Source organism: Falco naumanni, chromosome 4 (genome assembly GCF_017639655.2).
Source record: "Falco naumanni isolate bFalNau1 chromosome 4, bFalNau1.pat, whole genome shotgun sequence".
NCBI lineage: Eukaryota > Metazoa > Chordata > Aves > Falconiformes > Falconidae > Falco > Falco naumanni.
Genome location: NC_054057.1, coordinates 108,898,561 through 108,922,049, shown reverse-complemented (window position 1 = coordinate 108,922,049; position 23,489 = coordinate 108,898,561). Strand labels below are relative to the sequence as shown.

The window sequence follows — 23,489 nt, the reverse complement described above, 5'->3', positions numbered from 1 at the left end:
CATACTCGGGAGGGTGGAAGAAATAAGGAAACAAATAACTGCTGTTGATCATCTGCTGGAACACCTGGCAAGCAAGTCTAATGATCCATTCAAAGTGAAATAACCCTCCTAGCTTATTGCCTGTTGAAAAGACATCTTAAAAGCATCAAGATTTTATAAGACTTCCTATTAAGGAGTTTAATTGAAGAACTGATTAAGTCTGAGAGGAGCACACACATTTCACCTCAGCAAAAAACTTGCAGTTTGAATTTGCCTTATTTTATCTGAAGCATCAGGCATGTGTTTTTACAAACAGGACTGCAGCTCACCATAACTTAAATACATCTGTAATCGTGTGATTTTTATCTTAATACCCATGGTTGATTACAGATCCTCCAAGTGAATGGGTGTTTTTTTGCGTATTTCTGAATAAGTTTGATTCTGCAACACTGCAAATAGATAAAATGGGGAATAAATATGACGTCAAAAAATACAGATAAAACATGACTGCATGATCAAAAGCAGTGAAGGAATAAACTGTTCCCTGAGCAACACAACCTTCTTCTACAGACTTGTGCCCTTTAACCCCTAACATTTGCCCTTCCTTGTCCTCTTAGAACAGACTCATAGAAAGTTTAGGTTGAAAAAGAGCTTTAAGTTCATCGAGCCCAAACATTAACCCAGCACTGCAAAGTCCACCACTAAACCAGATCATTAAGTGCCACATCTACATGCCTTTTAAATACTCCACCACTTCCCTAGGCAGCCTATTCCAATGTTTGACAACCTTTTCGGTGAAGAATTTTTTTCTAATATCCGATCTAAACCTCCCCTGGCCCCAGCCTACAGTACCTCACAGCATGCAGACAGCACAGGAGATGCAGCACATGCTGCAGCTAACCTGATGTCACATGGATTGACTCACCAGCCTACTGCTGCCAAGCTCTTTGTGCCAAGCAGCTGAACTCTGCTTTACTTTCCCTCAGTAGGAACAAAATTGTGCATCTCTCTCCTCTAGCCATCTGGTGATTTGGATGAATTCTTACACTTCTAGCCCTTGTTTCCAGTGCGGCTGAAGCTGGCTAGGAGTTTCCAAAGAATTACCAATGGGCAAAGGAGAGGTTGGGGAGCGGGGCAGGGGGAACAAACTTCCTAGGAACAGGCACACTGCTTGTTGTAATACATTTCAGTACCCAAGCTTTCTCATAGTCCTACCTTCCTACATTAAATTCCAATGCGATAGCTAGACTAATCAATTAATGCACTTATAAATAGGTAACAGCTGCTTACTGTTCTGGCTGTGTTGAGGAGGTGTCCTTGGGACAAATGCTGGGTGACTCTGCTGTTCTTTTGGTGAACAAACTGCATGATAGGCTGCAAGACATTGTTAAAAACCAAACAAATAAACCCCAAAATCAACAATAAAACAACAAAATAATTTCACATGGAAAGATACAAAGGAAATTATTCCTTTGTATTATTACAGCTAATGCATTCTAAGAAGTTGTGGGGAAAAAATACTTCTGCAATCTTTCATTCTCTTACCTATAATCATAACAGCTGTCCCTGCTAATAGTGCAAAAAGCGTGAAGAACATTACTTGATAAGAATCAAGAAAGTGCTGGAACAGACCGGTTCCATCTGTAAAATCGATTAACAGGAGACAACATTGAGTTAAAAGAGCATCTTCACCAATCTGCTTTAAAGGTTACCCATTCTTAACCCAAAATGAAAAGCCAAAAGAAGGTTTTTATTTATAGCAAATAAGTGTAATCAACTTAGATAATATAACTTTGATTCTAATGACTATTTCCAATGCAGTCTTCAACATCTGCCAATAATTTTCTGCATGTTCTTTACTTTCTCAGCCCCAAAATGCTAATCTGTTTTCAAAATAACAAGGCATGCTTGAGAGTAAACAAAAGCAGAGCAAAAAGAACAAAATTTCTTTCAGATACTTTAGCACAGGGATATTTATGCCAACTTCAACAAAATATCTTGGGCTGACCCAAAAGGAAAATACATTCAGCTTCACGCATAATGAGCAACTGTATTCAAGTTTTCTGGTCACAACGAGCAGTTTACCTGTCAGTGAAAATATTACCTGCCAGCTCAGATTTTAATACATCAAATTTTATAAGCTCATGAACATAATGGAAGTTAGAGGTTTATTCTGGCGTATGAAGTCTAGAGATAAACTTACGTCTCACTGGTGCACTGGTTCTGTCAGCAGAGTAAATCACTGTCACTGGGATAGTGATAGACTGGTCAGTCATGGGACTAGAGACAGTTAGAGTGGTTGATAAGGATCTCTGGCTTGAAACTCTTGGATCAGACAGACTAACAGTGTAGACTACATAACTAGGCAGCCCGTAGGATTTCTCTTTCTCAAACACTTTCACTGTTGGTGACCCACATTTTACCTGCCAAGGAAAAGAAAGAACCTGAAACAGACTGCTCGAGTAAGCACAGAACATAACCATCTTCCAAGCCACATGTCAGAAATACGTTATTCCACAGAAACATACAGCAACTCACCCCTTGGCAGGAGTCAGATCTGGTTGTAACTTTATAGTGACACCAGCAGCACCTGACCCCTGTTTATTGTGAAGGTTTCCCTATTAAACAGCCATTTCTGTGGGGGTGGGCTAACTCCACACAGGCAAAACAATCAAAGCACCCCTTACTGTGCTACATGAACTGTGGGCAAACAAGTAAGTGGGCAAGAACCTACCTGTGCTGCTAGGGATCAGGAAGATTTTCTGCTTCCCCACCTGTGCTCTGGGGTTAACAAATCCCAGCTTGTGCACAGGTGAGCCTGACACATTTCTACTACCCCAAAACAAGAGTGAAAACTGAGAAGGAATACATTCCAAGATGAGTATTTCCAAATCATCTCAGGAGCAATCTTGACATGGTAAAGGAGGCACAGAATGCCTTTGATTAGAAAGTTGCATGTAACCATTCAAAATGCTTTCAACTGGGTTGTGAGACTTTCCAGCAATACACTCACCTCTAAGGTATCAAGAATTTCAATGGCACCAAATATTTTCACATCAGAGCTTGGGTAATGGTTGCTTAAAAGCATTTCTGTTTGGTCAGCATAAAACCCAGGATTGAATGGCACCTCAGTGCTGATCTGCTCCCCAGTGAATTGGCTGCCTTGGATTGAAGCTGTAACTCTGAGTGCAGTTCTGCTCATGCTGAGATGCTTCAGCTGCTTGTCTGTAAGCCTGTGCATTGTGATGGAACAGGTGTAATGTCCTGTAGAAACAAAAGCGGTTTGACTGTGAATTGCTCATCTTTGTGGGTTTTCTTCCTCCATGCAGAGTGAGATTTCTGTGATATCTTTAGAGAAGGGCTAAAGATAGTGGTAGAATTCAAACCAGAAGATCAGGAGTGCATAGGTGAATGGGACAGCGTGTCTGCTGGTCCAACCATTGGCGTCTCAGTACTAAAACAGAAGATATTTCTTGTCCCAAATTAAACATAATGGTAAACACACTGAAATGACAGTTCCATGTCATATTTTATTTTAATGTGCCAGTGAGGCTCAGTTCCACTTTGGATATAACATTTATGCTAATCTTGATAGCAAGGCTTTACAGAAAACAAAATTTAACATCCTATTTCATGTTCTCTTCATCTAATGTTAAAATTTCAGTCAATTACCATTGTCATCATCAATTCTGTGGAAACATGGTTTATTATTTATGAAAGTTTCTTTAAAAGGTTAGATATTCACCATGTTTCTAGTCTCTCATGGGACCTATTTGTCTGTTATTAGCAATAAAGATAGTAAAAAAAAAAAATCCCCCAGTATGGAAGATACAAAGGATAAGTAACAAATAGAACTTGCTGGGTACATGTTTTCCCCTTATTTTCTTTCCCTAATGAAGTAAAAGAGACAGCCACTATTATTCAAAGTATAACAGTGTTTTACAATGCATGCAGGGGCTAATCTAACAGATAATTAACTAACACATGTTGTAGATTTCCACAATTTTATTTCTATTTCTACAGCATCTGGTAATTTCCCCTCCTTTTAAGTCCCAGTCCACGTTGTTTTGGGGATACATAAGAATTCTACCTTTCATAAGAAGTTACAGCACTCAGGTTGAGCAGAAAAGTTTGAAAGCATGATAAATTCCAAAATGTTGAAACTGAAGAATACAAAGAATTAAAAATTTATTATTAACACCCAATTTTCACATTTATGCTACTTCCCTCATTTTAATCACTGAGGTTAGTAATACTGCAGTAACTACAGTGGCAGGGCTTTTAAAAGGCCAACATCAAACAAAAAATATTTGACTGAGGAGCATAGATTGGTGAAACCCAAAGACCCTCAGTATGCAGATATTAAAACTGATTGCTTCTCTTATCCCTAGTCTTAACTTCCACTGCATTTCAGTATATGATAAAGGCCCTGATGTATGGCAAGAAAACACCTAGAAGAGCCACTAGATGTTTACAGCTGCAGAGATCCCCAGTATCTGTCACATGAGTGCTCATTTGTACTAGCTGAAGGATAAAGTGTTTTGCTTCCATAGTTTAACAAATACAGGGCCTGATATTTTTTTTCTGAGTTGTTATACACAAGGCAATCTATTTTTTGTATGGTTCAGCTAAAGCAGGGGTCCTCAAACTTTTTAAACAGGGGGCCGGCGCATGGATTAAGTGGCAGGCAGTCATCTGCGGCTGCTTGGCTTCCCCCCCAACCCCCAGCGGGGGGCGGGGGGGTTCTGTAAATACCGAGGGCCAGACTGGGAACCCTGGGGGGCCATATCCAGCCCGTGGGCCGTAGTTTGAGGGCCCCTGAGCTAAAGTATGGCAGCTGCTAGCTCTAAAGTATGCAACCCCAGTATATTATGTCTACATTCTGCAGTATCATTTCTGTCTCAAGGTACCATTGTATTGTCTATGTATTTACAAATATATCAGTAGTAATGTGTAAAATTAGGACCTAAATTTTCAGTCAAAAAACCATATCAAAGTTTGTGTGCCCCCGTCCCAGTAAAATAATGCTTCTGCATTTCTTCTTGACTTACTACTACAACTCTGAAAAACGTATGAAATGGGCTGCCTGTGATTTCTGGCTTTCTCTCAAAACAAATTTTTTTTGTAGAAAACCCTAGAGTTAAACAAGGAGAGTGCACATACTAACCACACTCTGAAGCCTGAGATCCTACACAGCAAAGCTCAGAGGCTTCAGAAGGAAATCAGCTGGGTCAAAGGGCTTTTGGACTAAACTACAGCAAAATTCAAATTGTCTGCCTGGAGTGTGGCATCTTGTCTCACCTTACCTGAAACTGCATCAAATCCAGGTTCTGCTCTAAAAATATGACGTGCTGGGAAATCAAATGCATCATTGTTAAAATCTAGATGGCAACTGATAATGGACTGTGGTTGTAATTCAGTAATGGCTTCAATCTGAGCAGGCAAGCACTCCCCTAAGGGGAAGAAAAAGAAATATTTCTAATTAATTAGAGAAGAAGATTATAACTAATTAACTTTTAATTAATTAAAAGCAAAACCATATCTTGAAATACCAGGTTATTCTGCCACCTTCTGAAATAGTTTCACAAGGTTAGGATGATCTTAAAAGAGCTGGAAATCATAGACAGCTGTCCTAGCTCTGGTCTAATCCCAAAGAGACAGCAAATGAAAATTTTATATGTTGTGGTGGTTTTTTTGACAGGAATTATTTATTTACAGGAAAGAATGAACTAGACAGAGTTTTCAGCTCAGATGTGTCTGTTGAATAACTTATATGATCCTGGGAGTCTCGATTTATATTTCAGTATTAGCCTACCGAAAAACCTTCTTGTCAGATAATTTACATAAGGCACAATAAAAGACTATCTGAACAAGTTCTAAGTGTTAAGCTAAAAACTAGAAGGAAGTATAATCAAATAAAATACAGCTTATTAAACAGAGGGCACAATATAACACTTAGATCTTTCCATTGATTGTAATTGCTGATAATTTCTGTAAAAGACTTAAGGATGGTAACTAAACACCCTCAGTGTTTAAATAATACGTGAGAAATAACAGTAACTTCAAGAACATAACTGGAATTCAATATATAAGCAACCAGCTGAGCACCTATTAACTGTTTTTTGATATAATAAAAAATTACATTTCTATTATCTATCAATTGTATGAGTTGCAAAATCTTAATAGCGCCCCAGAACACATTTCAAACTCTGCAACATGGCCCTAAGATTCTTCTAGCACTGCTGGGATTCTGGAAAAGCTCTAGAGGTTCATAGAGAACTTGCTACACCAGCTTTACAGACCCATAACTGAGCTACGGTGGGTTTTTTTTGTACCCCACCCCGTCCCGTGTCATGTCCCCCCTGTCACAGCACTCTCCAAACCAGCCGGCTGCAACAAGGTCTTTTACCATCTCATACCGGCACACTCTTCATACAGACCCTCTGCTGCCTTCTCCTTGTCCCTCCTCACCTAGGGCGGGCTCTCTTCTCTCTGCTTCTTCCTTCTCTCTCTTCCTCGGCTGCTCTCTCTCCATTGGCTCTCAACCCCTTAACAGAACCAGCCACAGCTGCACCTTGTCTACATCAGCCAACCTCCCACCCCTGAAGCCAGCCCACAGCTGTATATTATCAATGCTAATTAACCTGCCTTCATTCCTCTACAGTCCCCCTCCAAAAAAACCCTGTAACACAAACCAAAGCCACCTATCATGAATATACAAATGTGTAATAAACAATAAGCATAAAGTTATTTTTTCATCATACCTTGCAAATTTTTATTTCTTTCCCCAATTGAAACTATTATTTTTGAGGCTTCAACTCCTTGTAAACTTTTCACTCCACTTACATGCCTTGCTGTAGTCCTCTGAGGTATATTAATCAATATCTGAAAAAAATGAAGTACATTGTTAGCAAATACTTCCATATAACATAAAAATTAAGGCAAATTCAGATCGGATTGACTGTGAAATGCACACATCCTTGTATGTATAACAGAAGAGAAGACTCCAAGAGGTCGTGTTTCTCTTTGTAAGAAATCCTACATTTCTCCAACTTTACAAACTGCCTTTCAAGGCAATTTAAGCTAGTAATTTTTTTTTCTACCCAGCCCCTGTAAGTGAATAGACATAAAGCTCTATGTCTAAATTTTATTTAAAAACAATGTCTAGTGTTTATGTTAAGCTGATACAGTGAACTGTGTCAACAATGCAACTACACACCAGATAAAATAATTTGAGTAGTTCTGATCAGTGATGCATAATAATACGGTATGATACTTCAGAAAGTTCTTGTTAGCATCTCATTCTGCAGGAAAATTTCATTCATAAAAGCAGCCACACTCAAAAATTGTTTAGCATCTGGAAACCAATTAGCCAAGCAAAGGAATCAAAACATACCATTATAAGAACAGTATAGGCAAAAAATAGAAACTATTTGGCTAAATTTTCCTCCTTAACATACTTTATTAAAAAAAACCATGATGTGTTTAGACACATACCAAATACTTTCCAACCACTGGCATTTCTAATACTTTTTCCTTTAAAGAGAATGTTTTGAAGTATTTATAACAACAACGGTAGAATACGTTTCTTGTGAGGGTCCACCGGAAGCAAAATAACTTCAGCAGTTCTGGCAGGATTTAACAGTGCCTCACCTCCCTGTATGTTTTAAGTAATCCAGGAATCTCGTAATAGATGGTGACTGCACCAGAATCCCTTGCCACGGCTACGCCAGTCTTGGAGTCGATTTGAAGAACACTACTTAACGAGGAGCTCCATATGCCCGGCAGGCCTGAGAAAACACACCATTTGGACACTGTTCAACGGATTTATGCTAACTGAAGCATTTCATTATTACACTGGTGCCTGTATGGACATACCCACTCCATGGGCAGCACAGGTACACATACTTCCCAATTAACAGAAACTAGATTCTAGGGTCTCATGTGGTGGAAGGCTGGCAGCCCAACACCAAACTGACTTGCAGTTACTCTGAAAAAAAGCCCGTTAATACGAAGAATCAAATACAGTGAGTGAAGTTTGACAGTCCTGAACCCGCATGACTCCTGTAAAGAACAAGCCTTTCAAGCTAACTGAATAGAAATGTCTGGAGTCTGATACTCATTAATTCAATACAAGTGGCATATTGCATGGTACAATTAAAATTAGAGGAGTTGATCAAACCTATTTTTATCATTAACAAGAACAGTGACATTCGATTCTGAACAAACATCATAAATTATGCATTTAGTTTTTCTGAGAATGAAAAAGAGTTACACTGATGTCAAATTATATAGCCGCAAAACCACAGCAACTGAAGTGCTGCTTACCTTCTTGGTTTATCAGTGAAGTACTCAAACAGAGGACGTCACCCACCACCACATCTGTGAGTTCAGGAAAAATAGTGTGTTGCACAGGAAGTGGGACATAGTCTGCAATTCCACTGTTTTCTGCATCCCAGACCTTAAGCAAGGTCAAACCTACATTTACAGTCCGGATTACAAACGTGTTGTTTGTGGCTCCTTTCCCAATCTGTACAAAGTCATCCCTACAGAGAAAAAGAAATGCTTTTATATTAGGGCAAGTTTTCTAATGTCATTATCTCCACAGTAAACAGTAGGTACTGAACTCTTTTTAGATGGTTGACTTCTTGTTTTCAGCAATAGTTACCTTCTAATGAAATCTGACAAACTAAGGAAAATATCAAAGTGATTTAGGTGCTACTGAGGCAAATTTCAGTTCTCACATCATTATACTGAGGCAATAATAAGGTCATAACTTTGTACAAGAACTACTTCCCAATTTTAAGAACTGTAGAACTTTAGAAAGAGGTGATCTGTCCCTTTTTCCCTTTACTCAGGGAGTTAAGAACCAAAGCCACGTAAACACCAACATGCAGCTTTCCAGCCATAACTTTAGAAAACTAAATCACATTTGACTGCGAGTTCTGATATTTACTAAAATTCAGCATTCCCAAATGCATGGACAAGCAGAGCGCTTGTAAGCGCACCCAGCACAGAGAAAGCCACCTTAGCAGCACCACGCAGAGATAGTGAGCATCTTGACAGCAGCAGAGGCAGGTCACCACAGTGCTGCACCTGAGGTCAATGAGCAGTGCTGCTCTGTCTAGGGCTAATTATCCCTGTGCTGAAGCAGCTCTGTCACGTCTGTTTTGGAAGCTAGGGCAGTGTTATCTCAGGAACCTCTGTATGCTACAGAACTTTCTTCAGATCGTTCAGATAGGAGAAAAGAGGAAATCTTGCATTCAACCCCTTCCCCACCCCCCCTTTTAATCACAATCACTGTGTTGCAACTGCAAGATGCTCTGCAGAAAAAAAGCTACGTTAGAGTAATGGAATTAGTGATTGTTTACTAATGACCAAAGAAGGTAGTTTTATAATATTTATTATTCTTTGAGGCAGAGACCGCAAGGCCTTCTGAGGCTTGGCTCTGCTGCGCAAAGGCTGTACAAGCATATCTGAAGAGACAGCCCTGATCCAGAATATTCACCATCTTATATAAGACTTAAGTGAGTCAAGTAACAAAGCACTAGGAGAAAAGAAGCAAGATGAGGCAAATGCTAATAAGATCAATTGTTTATATAGGCCACTGATGTATGTAATCTGATGACTCAGAGTCACTTAAAGCAGAAATGTACCCCAGCACGCCCCTCTGGGGATCACGCTTATCTGGGCAACTTTCCACTTGCTAGAGAATATCGATTGTTAACTACAACTCTTCTTTCTGCTACAGTTCCTCTGAAGACCGCAGAGATGAAATCCTTTCTTTGCTAATCCCAGCCCAAGCCATATCTTCACTTGGTATCTCTGGAACAATCTTTGTTCCTTGCTGTGGCTGGGCTATGTGCATTTGGCTTTTTTTTGTTCTCTATAATTAACACCCATGGTAGATACCTACCTGTTTGTTGCAAAGTTGAGCACAGAATTATGCGAATGAAAAGTATCTCCAGAGTTATCATGAAAATGGACTGTAAATGTCAGTGTCGCACCCAGGGGGAGAGCCAATAACGCCTCTTTGTTTTTTGTGTGCAGGATAGGATTCATGGAGATTCTTAGGTATGAAATGGGGTAGACCTGTAAAAACATGAACAGTGAAAAGCAAACTTAAATTGCATTTTTTGATGCCTCTATAAAAATAAACTATTTGTCAATCTATATGTTGTCAATAAGTCAATCTATATTTTTAATAAGTCTATCTTGCTATATCTATTTATGTCAATGTATGTGGTTTTGTATATTTTTATAATAAGAATCCTATTATCTAGGATAGTATTCTTACTATGCAAATATACAAAGCTTCTTTTATGAACCATCTGCTATATTTTTAGCCATGTGACAGTACTGAGACATGGAGATTTTATTATCAGTACATACATTTTGCAGAATCACGGAATAGCTGAGGTTGAAAGGGGCCCTCTGCAGAATATCTAGTCCAGTCCCACCTGCTCAAGCTGGGTTACCTAGAGCCAGTTGCCCAGGACCGTGGGCAGGCAGGTCTTAAGCATCTCCTAGGATGGAGATCCCACAATCTCTCTGGGCAATCTGTGCCAGCGTTCAACAGCCACCACAGTAAAAAAAGTGCTGTCCTATGTTCAGAAAAAATTTCAGGTGTTTCGATTTTTGTGTACTCCCTCTTGCCCTGTCATTGAGTATTGCTGAGAAAAGTCTGGCTCCGTCCTCTTTACACCTTCCAATCAGATATTTCTTAGTGGTTTTCTTTAATAGCACTGGGAATTGAAGCAAGCAATAATGATGTAGAAACACCCATAACATATCAGAGACTACATCATTATCCTATAAATTAAAACTGTTAAGACTCCCTGGATATGCAAGCAAACACACGGCCCCTAGACTTCTCTCCCAGTAATTCTTGCAGTAAGAAGTGTAATTCATTCCCTAGTTACCAGAACAGGAGTAACTTGCAATGTATGTGAGAGCAAGGGGATGAAAAGGCTGCTGTTCCCCCAGTTCCCCTGCACCAGGTGGGAAAACCAAGTTGATACATACCATTTCTAACAGCCTTGGCTCTGAGCAAAGGTTTGCCCAGGAGAGGAAGGATGAGCAATAGCTGCAAAGCTGTTCCCTGGCAATCCTTGTCAAGCAGCACTACAGACACTACGGACTGCTGCCCCTCAAACAGGTCTGCAGTGGGCTCACAACGGGGCTCCCAGAGGTGGGAAGGAACACCCCCCACCATCTTCCCTCCTGAGCCGTGTGCTGGGCTGGTTTGCCTGACCCATCACTGGGCACACTCGCCTTGGTACTGTTGGCCACATGATGCTGCAGCCAGGCCGTCCTCTGAGGCAGGGACTGATAGAAGCACAACAGACAAAAGCAGTCAGAACTGGCATCTGACCAGTCCTAACTGGTCAGCAGGCTGCATTTTGTTGCCTCAGTGCTCAACCAAGACACAAGTTAGGAACTGCTTCAAATTCTTCAGGAAAGTCTGCTAGATTACCCATATGTGCACACCCCCACATTTTTGCAGTAACACTCCAACGAAGTTTGAAGAAAAAGATTTTACAACCATTTTGTTTTGTTTTTAAATAACGTATTACAGGTCTTCATTAACTTATCTAGGTTAACTAGCAAAATTACCCAACAAAAATAACTGTATCTGTTCTTTCTGTTACAGCTGTTGGAAAATAAATAATGGAAGGAAAGAGACAGCAAAACCCCTCAAATATACAGAGAAAACTATTTTAGAAGAAGCCCTCAAGGTTATATTGTAGGAAAATCCCTTTTTTTCTGACCTAAGAAGCTCAGCCAAAATGTAAAACTCTGCGATCTGAAAATGTACATGTCAAACCTTAAAAAGGAAAGGACAAATTTGGCCTCAAGCAAGTAGCATCTGTGGTGAATCTGAAAAAAAATAAATCCCAACCACCCACCCAAAACCAAATTAAAAAAAGAGTGGCTAGAATATCAGTATATACAACTGTCTACTCCACAGGCTGATATAATCTGTTAAGTATCAGCCCATACAGTCATCTGCCCAACTAGCTGAGGTTACAAGCCAACAAGAACGCCATTTCCCTGAGATATTTTCAAGCTTCATTTACCTTAAAATCTCGGAAATTATCCCACAAGGGACAACTGCTGAATTTAATACTGATGAAAACAGCTATTTACTGTTAAATCATCTCAGTTTTTAAAGTATTTTTTATTTAAAAAAATAAAAAATAAAACTTGAGTTGACTACAGTTGGTACAGGCAAGTGCTTAGCTTGCTTCCATGCTAAGCATACTGTCACTCCTTACCTCCACTGTCCTCCTTGGCTTATCTAAGACAAGTCTCTTTTTGAGCAGAGTTGAAGGTCTAAGTGTTAAGTGATGCTGCTGCAGCAGTTTGATTCTTAACTGTGTACAGTTGTAAACAGACAAAACAAGAACTTACGAAAGGAAGAACGGCATGAAGGAGAGAACTCTGTCTTAGAATGACACAACAGATTCAAGATCATCTCCTGTCTGTCACAAGTTTTTCTACGTGACCTTCAGCAAAACCACTCAAACTCTCCCTCAGTTCCTCAGCCATAAAATGAGGGCAGCACTGTATGACCTGATGAGGTTACCGTGACGTTAAAAATATTACTTCCGTAAAAGTACTATAGTCCTAATAAATACAGGAAAACAAATCAATTGTGCAAGATCCTGAACAGAGATGGTTCCTACTACAAAGAGCTCACAAGCTTCATCTCATAATGCACTGACTCCACAGTTCTGCGATTTCCTGTATACCAAAAGAATGCACAAAGGGTGACCTTAACTTCAGTACCACTATAGGCTGAGTAGATGTCATTTGAGCCAACCCCAAACTCATTAGATGTCTTTCACTTGCCAGATCCAGCAGTGAAGAGAAGAAACAAGGTCATCTGTAACAGAGCTGTAGAATTTCACTGCCACCACCTAGCAGCAGGAGTGGCATTAGTGAAACTAAGCCATCATTTCTTTTTTCATTCTCCACCCAGGAGGACAGACCTACATGCAGTCCTACAGACAAAGCTGAACATTAAGGTAAAAAACATAAATTAACAAAACTCCAAAATCGAGCAACTTCACAGTAATAATAATAATACAACTTGCAAATAATTTAAAGTCAGCACTCAATTATATGTTTTTCTCCTTTAGTTGGGACACAGGAAAGATGCTGACCAAGTAAAAAGGGATGAGGTGGAGCAGTGCGTATCTCAAGGCTCATCTTGCCAGATGTAAAAAGTTCTCGGCACAAGGACTTTTAAATAGAAATGAAGGACATGCAGTCTCTTATGTCCCAAATGCCTGACCAGTAAGATATACATTAAACTTCACAGAACAGCATTCAATCAACAGATGTAGTTTTGAGAAAGAAAGATGTTTCATTAGCCTGGAAACAAACAGCTGAGTTTTGCTACAGATTTGTCCTTCCCTGAAGCATCCATATTTTGGTGTCTCTTGGGCACAGAGGGCAGCATTGGACATGCTCCTTGCCAGCTCACCAAATACAGGCAACAGCAGCTAAATTATTGCATCTGATAAGATAGGCTCTCTCATGCAGAGATTCTCATTCTATGTAAGAGCTGAACTGCTGGGAAACAGCAAAGAAAATGAAATTTTTGTACAGTTACATCTGTAGTATCTTGAAAACCTAGGTATCACTTAGGTACCTTGCAACAGATGCTGCATTTATATTCATTACTCCAGATGATATTTACCTTTTTCATACACTGCAAAATGCACGTTTATGACATTAACATCTTTTTTGATTTGAACTTCTGTAACTGCAAATAAAGAGAGATGATACTACCTTAACAGCAGCTACAATGCTCTGGTTGATCCCAAATGATTCTTGTGAAATCACTTCAATTGTTGATGATCCTATCAAAGACCCAGAGTTAAGGAAACCTCTCTCATCGACTTTTACAACAGGAACTTTATGTGGTCCATCCAGGACACGATAACTCAGTGAAGCCACTCGGTCCCTGAAGAAAACGAACACATGAAACAGAAAAAAAAATACCAGGGGACTCCCTTAAACGAGTAAAACCATATTTACACCACCATATTTTTTGGTAATTTTTTTCCCCATGTATCTTTAATAAAAGCTCAAAAGCCTGTGTTGTAGTTTAAGAAAGAAAAGTTTCAGTTCTGATTTAAGCTTACTTATCTGGGTTTAGGCATGTATTAAAATCTAGTTTCTATCTGCTGCCCTGCAGTGCCATCATTCCTTGATAAAAACTTTATTCCAAATAATAATGGCTAAGGCTACAACACGCAGCTTCTGCCATCATTTTCTGTAAATAATATTTAGAGGGAGATTAGTTCCCGTGACCAATGCTGGTATTAGAGATAAAGTCAGGGACTTAAGTGGATCTCATCAGTTTCCTGGAAATGGTTTTGTACACAAGGTTAATCTTTGCAATAACTCTCTCCATGTTATTTGCATATTAATAAAGTGAGCAAATACAAAAACTGTAATTAGTGGGCATTCTGAGACATTAGCAATTTTTAAGTATCACTTATCACATCTTCTAAAAGATCTATAAATTATTACTTTTTTCCCCTCTCCCAAGCTCCTTCATTGAGCTAGAAATACTCTAATTTATCCAAGGAAAAAAGCATTAAAGCTGGATTTTAGTTGCCGTTTTCTTGGCAATAGCATAATTGGTTTTGGTGGTGGAGTTCGGACATACCGGCTCCGACACTGGACAGTGAAGATGGGACAAAAATGTACAAACTGGTATCTAGCAACTTAATGACTAATGGATCAGAAAAACTGCTCAGTAGAAATAGTGGAAAAAAACATTAGTGACTACAAATGACAGGGCTCCTATATAATTTTCAAAAGCAGATGCTGAATGACCATGGTCACTGGAGCTGCAGTGAAACTAACTGTTCCCTCCCCTTAAAATGTAAATGCACCTAAAGCCTCACCCACAGCCTACCTCCTGTTGTCTGTATCTGCACACTTTTATGCTAGGAAAACCAAATTTCAAGTCTGAGATACCAGTCTTTGAAAACAGGTTACGTAAAAAGAACTTCTCATTTGGAAAGGATATTTTAATATCAAAATCTAGTCACAGCCTTTGTGTGAGAAATACAGAGAAGTATATTCCATAAAGCCTTGATCACCCACAAAACACTCTAGTGGAAGCAAGCTACTGATTTAACTGGCTCAGCATCTTTTAAAATGATTTAAGTATTGGATGAATTTTCTAGCTACAATCCAACTACTACAAGAATTGACAAAGCCCAAGAAAACAGGTAAGATACTATTAATCACCAGGTAACTTGTGTATTATATGAATGTATCATGATATTCTTTTTAAAAGACTGGAACAGCTTACTTCAAACAGAATTGCTTTATGATTTTGATAGACTGTTGACACAAATCAGTATGAAAACTAATCACTAACCTGTTTACCTGAAGTTTAATAAAGGAATTTGGTGACATTAAGATCTGCTCTGCTTCTACTTCTGGAGTGACTAGACGAAGTTTTTCAAACACCTGGAAAATAAAAGGCATTGTGTCCTACTGTTGTGTGCAGCAAATAATTTATTTCCATTTATCTCATTTTCAAAACAAAAAAACCCAAATAAGAACTATAACATACTACTTTATCTTGTATAATATATATGGGAATAAAAAATAAAATTAAACATGAATATTTGAGAGTGGGATAGGCAGGATCTTCTACAGATTCTGCAGAGCATTCATTTCTATGGCCATAGCTACACTATGAAGCAACAGGAAAAAAGCAGCAGATCGAGTGAAATGGTGTTGGGAGACCCCACATTCACGCAAGTTACTTTACCCCAAGTCTGAGCCTGTGAGCTGAATTGCTCACATGAGGTGCCCTCCTCAAGCACATCTTCCAGCTTTGTTCCATCTAAAGGAATCCAGTTCACATACTTTAAAACCAATCCCCAAATCATGGTAAGTGGGAACAACCAGGAGATTCATTTCAGAAGCTAATCCCTGATCCAACTTAACATGCTTGCATAGACATGCATGATAAGCACTATAAACAAGAAGTATTATTGTGCAGAGAGGAACTACAGCAGTGAAGTTGTTCTACAGTTCTAACATTGCTTATCCACCTCAGTTTCAGGTGGTCTACAACAAGAACTAACTCCTGAATTTCATTCAGGCATCACACCAATGTTCAGTATAAACCTTAGCAACATTTGTGGAATTTGTTTCCAAACAGTGGAACATAATACAAACAAGAGTAAGGGCTCAAAGATAAACCAAAGCTGGAATTACCCCTTTGCATTTCAAATTTCTGGCTTCAAATACAGACTCTGAAATAGATATTAAAACATTAACTGTGAGGAACATCATCATACCTGAATTTGGATTTCATCAGACAGTTCTCTTGCCATGTTGTAGAAGTGGCTGGCTGTAGGATCAAGGACCTTCACAACAACTTTCAGGCCTGTTCTTCCCTTCACTCTGCCATAAACATCCATTGCAAAGTTGTATTTTGCAGGAAGCTGAAAAGAAGCCTTGGACAGGAGAAAGTGATTCAAATTTTACGCATGGAAAGAACTGACACTGATACAGAGGAAAGACCACACCCAATGCTGACAATGGCTCCTTGATTTTGAGTAAGCAGAAGCAACAGTGTTTTCTCAATTCCATTATGTGGCAGTTTCCTTTTCCTAAGAAACATACATGCGAACACACACACACACAATTTACCTCACTATGTCTTGTCTTGATATCCAGAGTATCTCTCTTTGTGACAGACCAGTAGAACGTTAACCCCGGTACTGCGTTGCCAAACGAAAAAGGAGTCTGACTACTGGTGATGCCCATTACATAAACTGGCATCTAGAAACAGAGAAACCAATTTTCTTAGGTAATTCTAGGATGCTAACCAAACTGCACAGAGCAAATATAATTAAACTTAAAATCAATTGATCAAGAGATGGTATTTCCAATGAAGAAAATGTTTTGGTTGCTGTATCTGTTGTAAGGATGTATCACACAGAAGACTCTACCACCAACTTGTAGAAAGTAAATTTTGATTTATTCTCATTTGCTACATGATCTACAAAAAACAAGTACAACCTTTCCATCAAAAAAGGTGGGTTCAGTAACTCATTTGTCCCATTCGCAGCATTAAATCACTTCATCTTATTTAAGTCACACACGCTTAACTTTTCTACATCTTTGTCTAGATAATTCTCCTGATTAACTCTGCTCTGGACATCCACCTTCCCCTTCCACCTCTCCAAATTAAGACAACATAACATATAAACACAAAATGGGGATTTTCAAGTTTTTGTTTTTAATCTTCAATTCAATCACCTGGGACCAACAAGCTAGAATCACTAGCCATTTTGGAATGAGTAACTTAATACACAAAACACAGACTGTTCAAAATAGACTTATTGAAAGATAATCTGAACAGTATCTGTTGTTCTGGATATAGCAGATATACTGTAGATTTTTAGCATACAAAGGAAGGAAGTCTCCACTGCAAACAGAATGAAAATGAAAGCATCCTTCTCCAGATGAAATTATGTTTCAGCAGGGCCTGAATTTCTGAAAATCAGTCTGGTGTACATGGTAAGCTTGTCCTGATTTCTGTTTTCAGCTCTGGAGCTTCTCCACTTTACAGCATATTTATTCCGGCAGCAGCAGTGGTACCCCTCAAAGTGGGCAACCACTCTGTGAGCTGAAGTGGTATCATCAGATGTTGTAATAGGAATGGTCACAGCTTGCAGATCAAAAATTTAAGGCAATAAAAGCTAATCACAAATCAACTAACCTGTGTACCAGTTTTCATTCGTGTAATTGGTGCACAAATTCTAACAGCTGTCAGTTGTACTACTTCAACTTCCACTTTGTCCTAAAAAGCAGGAAGGGAAGACATTGTTAACACTTGTCAAACGTGAACTAGATTTCACTTTCACAATCTATCCACTATTTTGCCATTATCTAATCACTACTGCCATGTGATTTGCATGTGACATCACAGAAAATACAGAGGGACATAATGCAGTATGACTGTACAAAACTACAAAAGTATTAACTTTTGATTGATGGCATTTAAAAATGCCACCTAAACTTTTCTTAAAAAAAAACTCTGCTCAAAATTACTGATGACATGAATGATGGAACTGAGAGGTGACAGACAGCAAGGGACTAGATCATAGGGGTCCCTAGGAGAAAAGGGATGAATAAATTCAGAATGTAAAGGAAGACATTGAGAGATTTAAAAGATAGTGAGAATTGTAAGCAGCAAATGGGACAATCAAGAACAAAAGAATGATGTGTGATACTCTGATGTCTCCTCTTCACGTATCCTGACATTCCAGATATATTTTATTCCTACTGTACACTGGGAAGGAAAGGTCAGACCTGGACCTCATTGGGCAGTAGATTTAGCTTTCAAGTTCATTCTGCTTCCTGGCACAGCATCAGGCCAGACTGCTGCCCCCACATTACAAAGCAGAGATAGAGAGATACAATTTATTTTTTTCCCCCAATTACTTTGTCTCCTCTTGGCCTGTGGTGACATCTTTCAAGCAGCAGAGCTTTGTGGTGTGCAGCAGCTGTTCTGCCTTGACCTCAAATGAAGAGCAGTAAGATTTGGCCCAAGTTCTGTGAGTCCCATGCAAGTCCCGGGGACTTGTACTCCCTTATAGGCCAGCTCCCTCACACTCAGCTAGTAGGAAATTATATAGACAGAGATTCTGATGGGGTATCCGGGATTCATTGCTTGAACTTTGTAGATGGATTCAGGCCACAGCATGGGATGACAGCTTTCTATATAGCCTATACAGCCTTAAGCTTATAGCTTAAGAGACAATGTGTTTCTTAGACAACAGTTACTAACTTCTACTGACATAAGACACCGCTACACCGTAAGGTGATGCAGGTAAGGACAACCTTCTGCTGTTTTAGAAAGATTTCTTTAGATGGGCTTTTCGAGATTTACTAATAAATTCTAAAGCTATCAGACTATTTATAAAGCCTCCCTAGTTATCAGTAGACCTTGTTTTAAGGTACAGTGAGATTTAGCTATCTGTTGAAAGTATCGGCTGTGTCAGCACACACATCAGTTCACAGGCCAGAGAGTAAGAAACACTGAGTTTTCATCTCCTTAGGAGATGAGGAAAGTGCACAAGATAACATTACTAATCCAAAGAGACTATTTGCCCCTTTTGAGCCAAACCTGAGTTAAAAGAGCCTCTTTCAGGCCCAACCAGTATCATAAAACATTACCTGAGACACCACAACAAGCTTCCCTGTCTCTGCATCAATAGCTTGCACTACTCCTGTTACTGTTCCATTTCCAATCGCCACTCCTCTGACAAGGCCGGTGCTGTTCACTGATGCAATTTTCTCATCGCTGATGGAGAAAATGATGTTGGACTGAGGTTGAGGGCCTCCTTCTGAAGTGATCTATAATTAATAGCACACAGAACAACCAACATTAACTCATCAGGTATTTCTTCTCATCAGTGTCACGTGGGACACCTCTCCCCTGCTCAGCACCATGTCTTCAGTAAGAAAAGGCTGTCTGAACCTTCCTAGGGCATCTCAGGGCTTATTTCTCCTGTACACTGGTGTCCTTGCATGATGGCAGACTGGGAAATACATGAGCTAAGCACAAAAGTGGTCTATGTGCTTTAGAGAATGTAATAGGCTGACGCCACATCCAGCCCAGAAAAATTTCCCTCACTTTTTTCTTCACCATAGTACAGCTCTGCTCTGTGTTTCAGTTTGTAGAACTAGCCCACTACGCTTAATTTCATGGAGATGACAGTTTTATTAATGCAGTGCTGGTATTGAACTGGAAAAGTTGTCACTATCTTGACAAAAATAAATACAACATCTTTGATCTGGCAATACAGTAAAATGGAAGGTGACTCGAGAATGAAACTAGTCTTGTTAGAACTTATTCATCAATGACCTGGATGAAGGGACTGAGTGTAACTTCAGATACAAAACTGGGAGCAGTGGCTGATACACCAGAAGGCCGTGCTGCCATTCAGCCAGACCTGGACAGGCTGGAGAGTTGGGCAAAGCAGAACCTAATGAAGTTCAAAGGCAAGCGTAAAGTCCTGTAGCTAAGGAAGAATAAACCCACACACCAGTACAGGCTGGGGGCTGACCTGCTGGAAGGCAGTTCTGTGGAGAAGGACCTGGGAGTGCTGGTGGGCAGCAAGTTGCCCACGGGCCAGCACTGTGCCCAGGTGGCCAAGAAGGCCAGTGGGATCCTGGGGTGCATGAGGAGGAGCATGGCCAGCAGGGCGAGGGAGGTGATCCTCCCCCTCTGCTCTGCCCTGGTGAGGCTGCATCTGGAGTGCTGTGTCCAGTGTTGGGCTCCCCAGTTCCAGAGAGACTGGGAGCTACTGAAGAGGAGCCAGCTGAGTGCTACAAAGACAATGAGGGAACGAGAGCATCTCTGATGAGGAAAGGCTGAGAGGAACTGGGCCTGTTTAGCCTGGAAAAGACTGAGAGGGGAGCTTATCCATGCCTACAAATATCTTAAGGACTGGTGTCAGAAGGATGGGGCCAGGCTCTTTTCAGTGGTGCCCAGTGACAGGAAAAGGGCCAAGAGGCACAAAATGCAACACAGGCAGTTCTGTCTGAATACAAGGAAAAATGTCTTTACTTTGTGGGTGACAGCACTGGAACAGGCTGCCCAGAGCAGATGTGGAGTTTCCTCCTCTGGATATAACCAAAACCTGCCTGGGACATGACTGTGCAGCCTCCTCTGGGTGAACCAGCTTTAGCAGGGGGTTGGACTAGATCCTCAGAGGCCCCTTCCAACCCTGACAATTCTGGGATTCTGTATTCAGTGTGAATGCACCTAAACTGTGAAGTGGAATATCTACTCCTGAAAAATAAGTGATATATATTTATTTTCACATAGAAATTAAGAGAAAATGTGTAAGAAGATGCCTTACCTGAATCACTGCCCCAATAATTAGGGTCATTTTCCTTGGCAGCAGTCTAAATGGAGGAAAGACCTAAAAACAGGAATATGAATACTTGTGTTCATGCTATTTTTATCAGATAATTTATGTCACCAAACAGCACATACAAGTGTAAAACTGGGTCTTCACTTGCTTAATTAGAGTAAATTGAGCATGCATAAACTTATCACATGCAGTTAAAAATCACTATGAAATCTGAAACAGACTACCATTTGGGTATCTTCTGGACAGAATAATCTGGTTTACTTTTTCTGGCAAATTCATTACTGTACTATAAACAAACTATAATGAATTGTTCCTATAGATTTTATTTACGCATATATTTTATCTGAAATTATTTACTTCAATCTGTTGTGGAGCAGAGTTGATTCTTTGTCCTCTTCTGTCAGCAACAGTTGCCATAAGACTAGTCTGACCAATGGCCATCCCGTGCACTAGAAAAGCAGCAGTATGGTCATCAAGAGCTTCACTGAGCGGGCTGCAGAAAAGAAACACATTAAAATGGAGAAGTTCATTGAATAAATTACATAAATAACAAATGTAAAGGACCTATTTGGTGCATAACAGTTTTATCATAAGGACAACTAAGTGACTATGTCTTAAGCAAAATTAAGGAAACCATCACATTTCTACATGTAACATCATGAAATGGGTAGCCTGTGTTTTACCTTAAAATGAAACATATGAAATTAAAATGAAACAAGAGTGTTAGCTGGTTCATACCAAAACTCTACCAGGGAGCCCACTGGCAGTTTGACCAGTATGGGTAACAGTGGCACAAGCCCTGATTACGTACCTTGACACTATTTAACAGTTGGGACATACAGCCAAGCAGTACTGCATGGTGTATGCAAATACATACACACATTTCCCCATACAAAGCAGAATGATTTTTACTGATTACCTCAACACTAAAAATCAACAGTCCCAAAACCTTCTTTTCTGTGATTTTTATTATTGTGTTTAGAACTTGGAAAATAAGGAGCTTCGAGGAATAGGATGATCTAAGCCTATCTGTTTCTAAAAGATTAGGTAACAGACAGTATGAGTTTGGTAACATCAGGTATGTCTTCACAGAGTTCTTCATTTGACATTATTTGCCAAATCACTGCTTCTAAGATGCATAAGGCTCCATTAAATATTAAAATGTACGAATACAGTTTAATTCAGTCAACAACACTTGACTGTTAACTTAGGCAATTTTCCTGACAAATAACGACTTTTTACCATTTAAACAGGTAATTAAAACTTTACAAAATAAATAAAACCTCATTGTATACTACCATGCCTCCAAGCTCATACCTTTACTTATTTTTTTGCTTACTCTGCCTATAAACATATTTGCAGATTAATAAAAAGTTCCATTAACTTACACCAGTGAAACAATCTGAGATGCTGCTCTTAGTTTTAGATCCATGACAGCAAAGTATTTCGCCAGAAAAGGTTTCTTAGAGTCATCCAGAACTCTGACATAAGCTTTAACTGTTTTTCCAATCTCCACCTGAAACAGTCACATCCGGTCATTTTTCATTAAAAGCATTTTCATTTGTTAGCATAAATATTTTCATTTTATTTTGTATTACACTTTTAGAAGAGTATTAGAGATAAAGCCCCAAGGTTAGACTAGATGAGCACTGATTTTAAAGAATAATCCCTGCCAGCTACAGTTAACATCAAATTAAATAAATTAATTCAGGTCTTTCAGCTGGCAAGGGCATAATTAAAGCATTCAGAAATATCAACACTTATTTTGTATAAGATGCACCCAAGCTGGCAAGGTAAAATGAGTTGGACTTTTTTTTGTTCATTTTTAAAACATGACATACAGAAAGTGACCTTGGGGCAAAACCTACTCCTAAAAGAATTGCTCTCATGCACTTTAAACAACAGGAAACATAAATTAGTTTGTTCATATAAATTATGAATTAAAATTGCTGTGTAAATGCAAAAGTTGAGATTGCTGCCGCACAGAACATGAAGACACACTTGATACTCTGAAAGCCTTACAACCTAGAAGGATAAATTTGGGAGGGAGAAGCAGAAGCACAGGAAGATCAAACTATTTCTCTAAGGTCATATAACCACAGCCAACGGCCCTAACCACTACATTGTATCATCTTGTACATGTCTCATCTTCACGTTCATGATCAGCACACGGAATCAGGACAGCTGAATCAGCTAACAATGCTGGTTTCAAGCCACTAACCTTGTCAACAACTCGGACATACAGTTCCTGTATATCAGAGACATAAATTTCAGCTTTAGCTGGTGCAGGGAAAGCCAAACACAAGTCATGAATCATTACAGTCACTGATCCTGGAAGCAGAGGATGCACCTGCAAGGCCAAAAGAAAATTCTATTATAGCACTTCTTATTTTCATTTGTTTGTCATTCACAGTATAAAATTTATAGCACTTTCAGGACAGACACAGTTGGACGCAGAAGTCTCTAGGCCTTAGACACAGATAAATCTTTCACCAAAGTAAAAGTAAAGCTGTAAAATGTGTGTAAAAGTATCATACTATTAAGCTAGTGCAAACAGCCTCTGGGCAGCAA

At 39.4% G+C, this 23,489-nt stretch overlaps 1 protein-coding gene across 2 annotated transcripts in view; it reads right to left on the bottom strand.

The window, feature by feature from the left end:
- NUP210 (nucleoporin 210) overlaps positions 1-23,489 on the bottom strand; it is a 68,882-nt gene that overhangs the window by 1,956 nt on the left and 43,437 nt on the right. For both annotated transcript variants that reach the window (XM_040591231.1, XM_040591232.1), the window contains 19 exons: positions 23,140-23,268; positions 22,307-22,434; positions 21,276-21,411; positions 20,904-20,966; positions 19,213-19,392; positions 17,753-17,833; positions 16,678-16,809; positions 16,323-16,481; positions 15,389-15,480; positions 13,780-13,954; positions 9,896-10,071; positions 8,308-8,525; positions 7,633-7,769; positions 6,744-6,864; positions 5,286-5,432; positions 2,993-3,243; positions 2,183-2,402; positions 1,525-1,620; positions 1,270-1,353 (listed from right to left, as the gene is read on the bottom strand). In XM_040591231.1, coding sequence (XP_040447165.1) covers positions 1,270-1,353; positions 1,525-1,620; positions 2,183-2,402; positions 2,993-3,243; positions 5,286-5,432; positions 6,744-6,864; positions 7,633-7,769; positions 8,308-8,525; positions 9,896-10,071; positions 13,780-13,954; positions 15,389-15,480; positions 16,323-16,481; positions 16,678-16,809; positions 17,753-17,833; positions 19,213-19,392; positions 20,904-20,966; positions 21,276-21,411; positions 22,307-22,434; positions 23,140-23,268 — 2,725 coding nt within the window. The remainder of the gene's footprint in view (positions 1-1,269; positions 1,354-1,524; positions 1,621-2,182; positions 2,403-2,992; positions 3,244-5,285; positions 5,433-6,743; positions 6,865-7,632; positions 7,770-8,307; positions 8,526-9,895; positions 10,072-13,779; positions 13,955-15,388; positions 15,481-16,322; positions 16,482-16,677; positions 16,810-17,752; positions 17,834-19,212; positions 19,393-20,903; positions 20,967-21,275; positions 21,412-22,306; positions 22,435-23,139; positions 23,269-23,489) is intronic.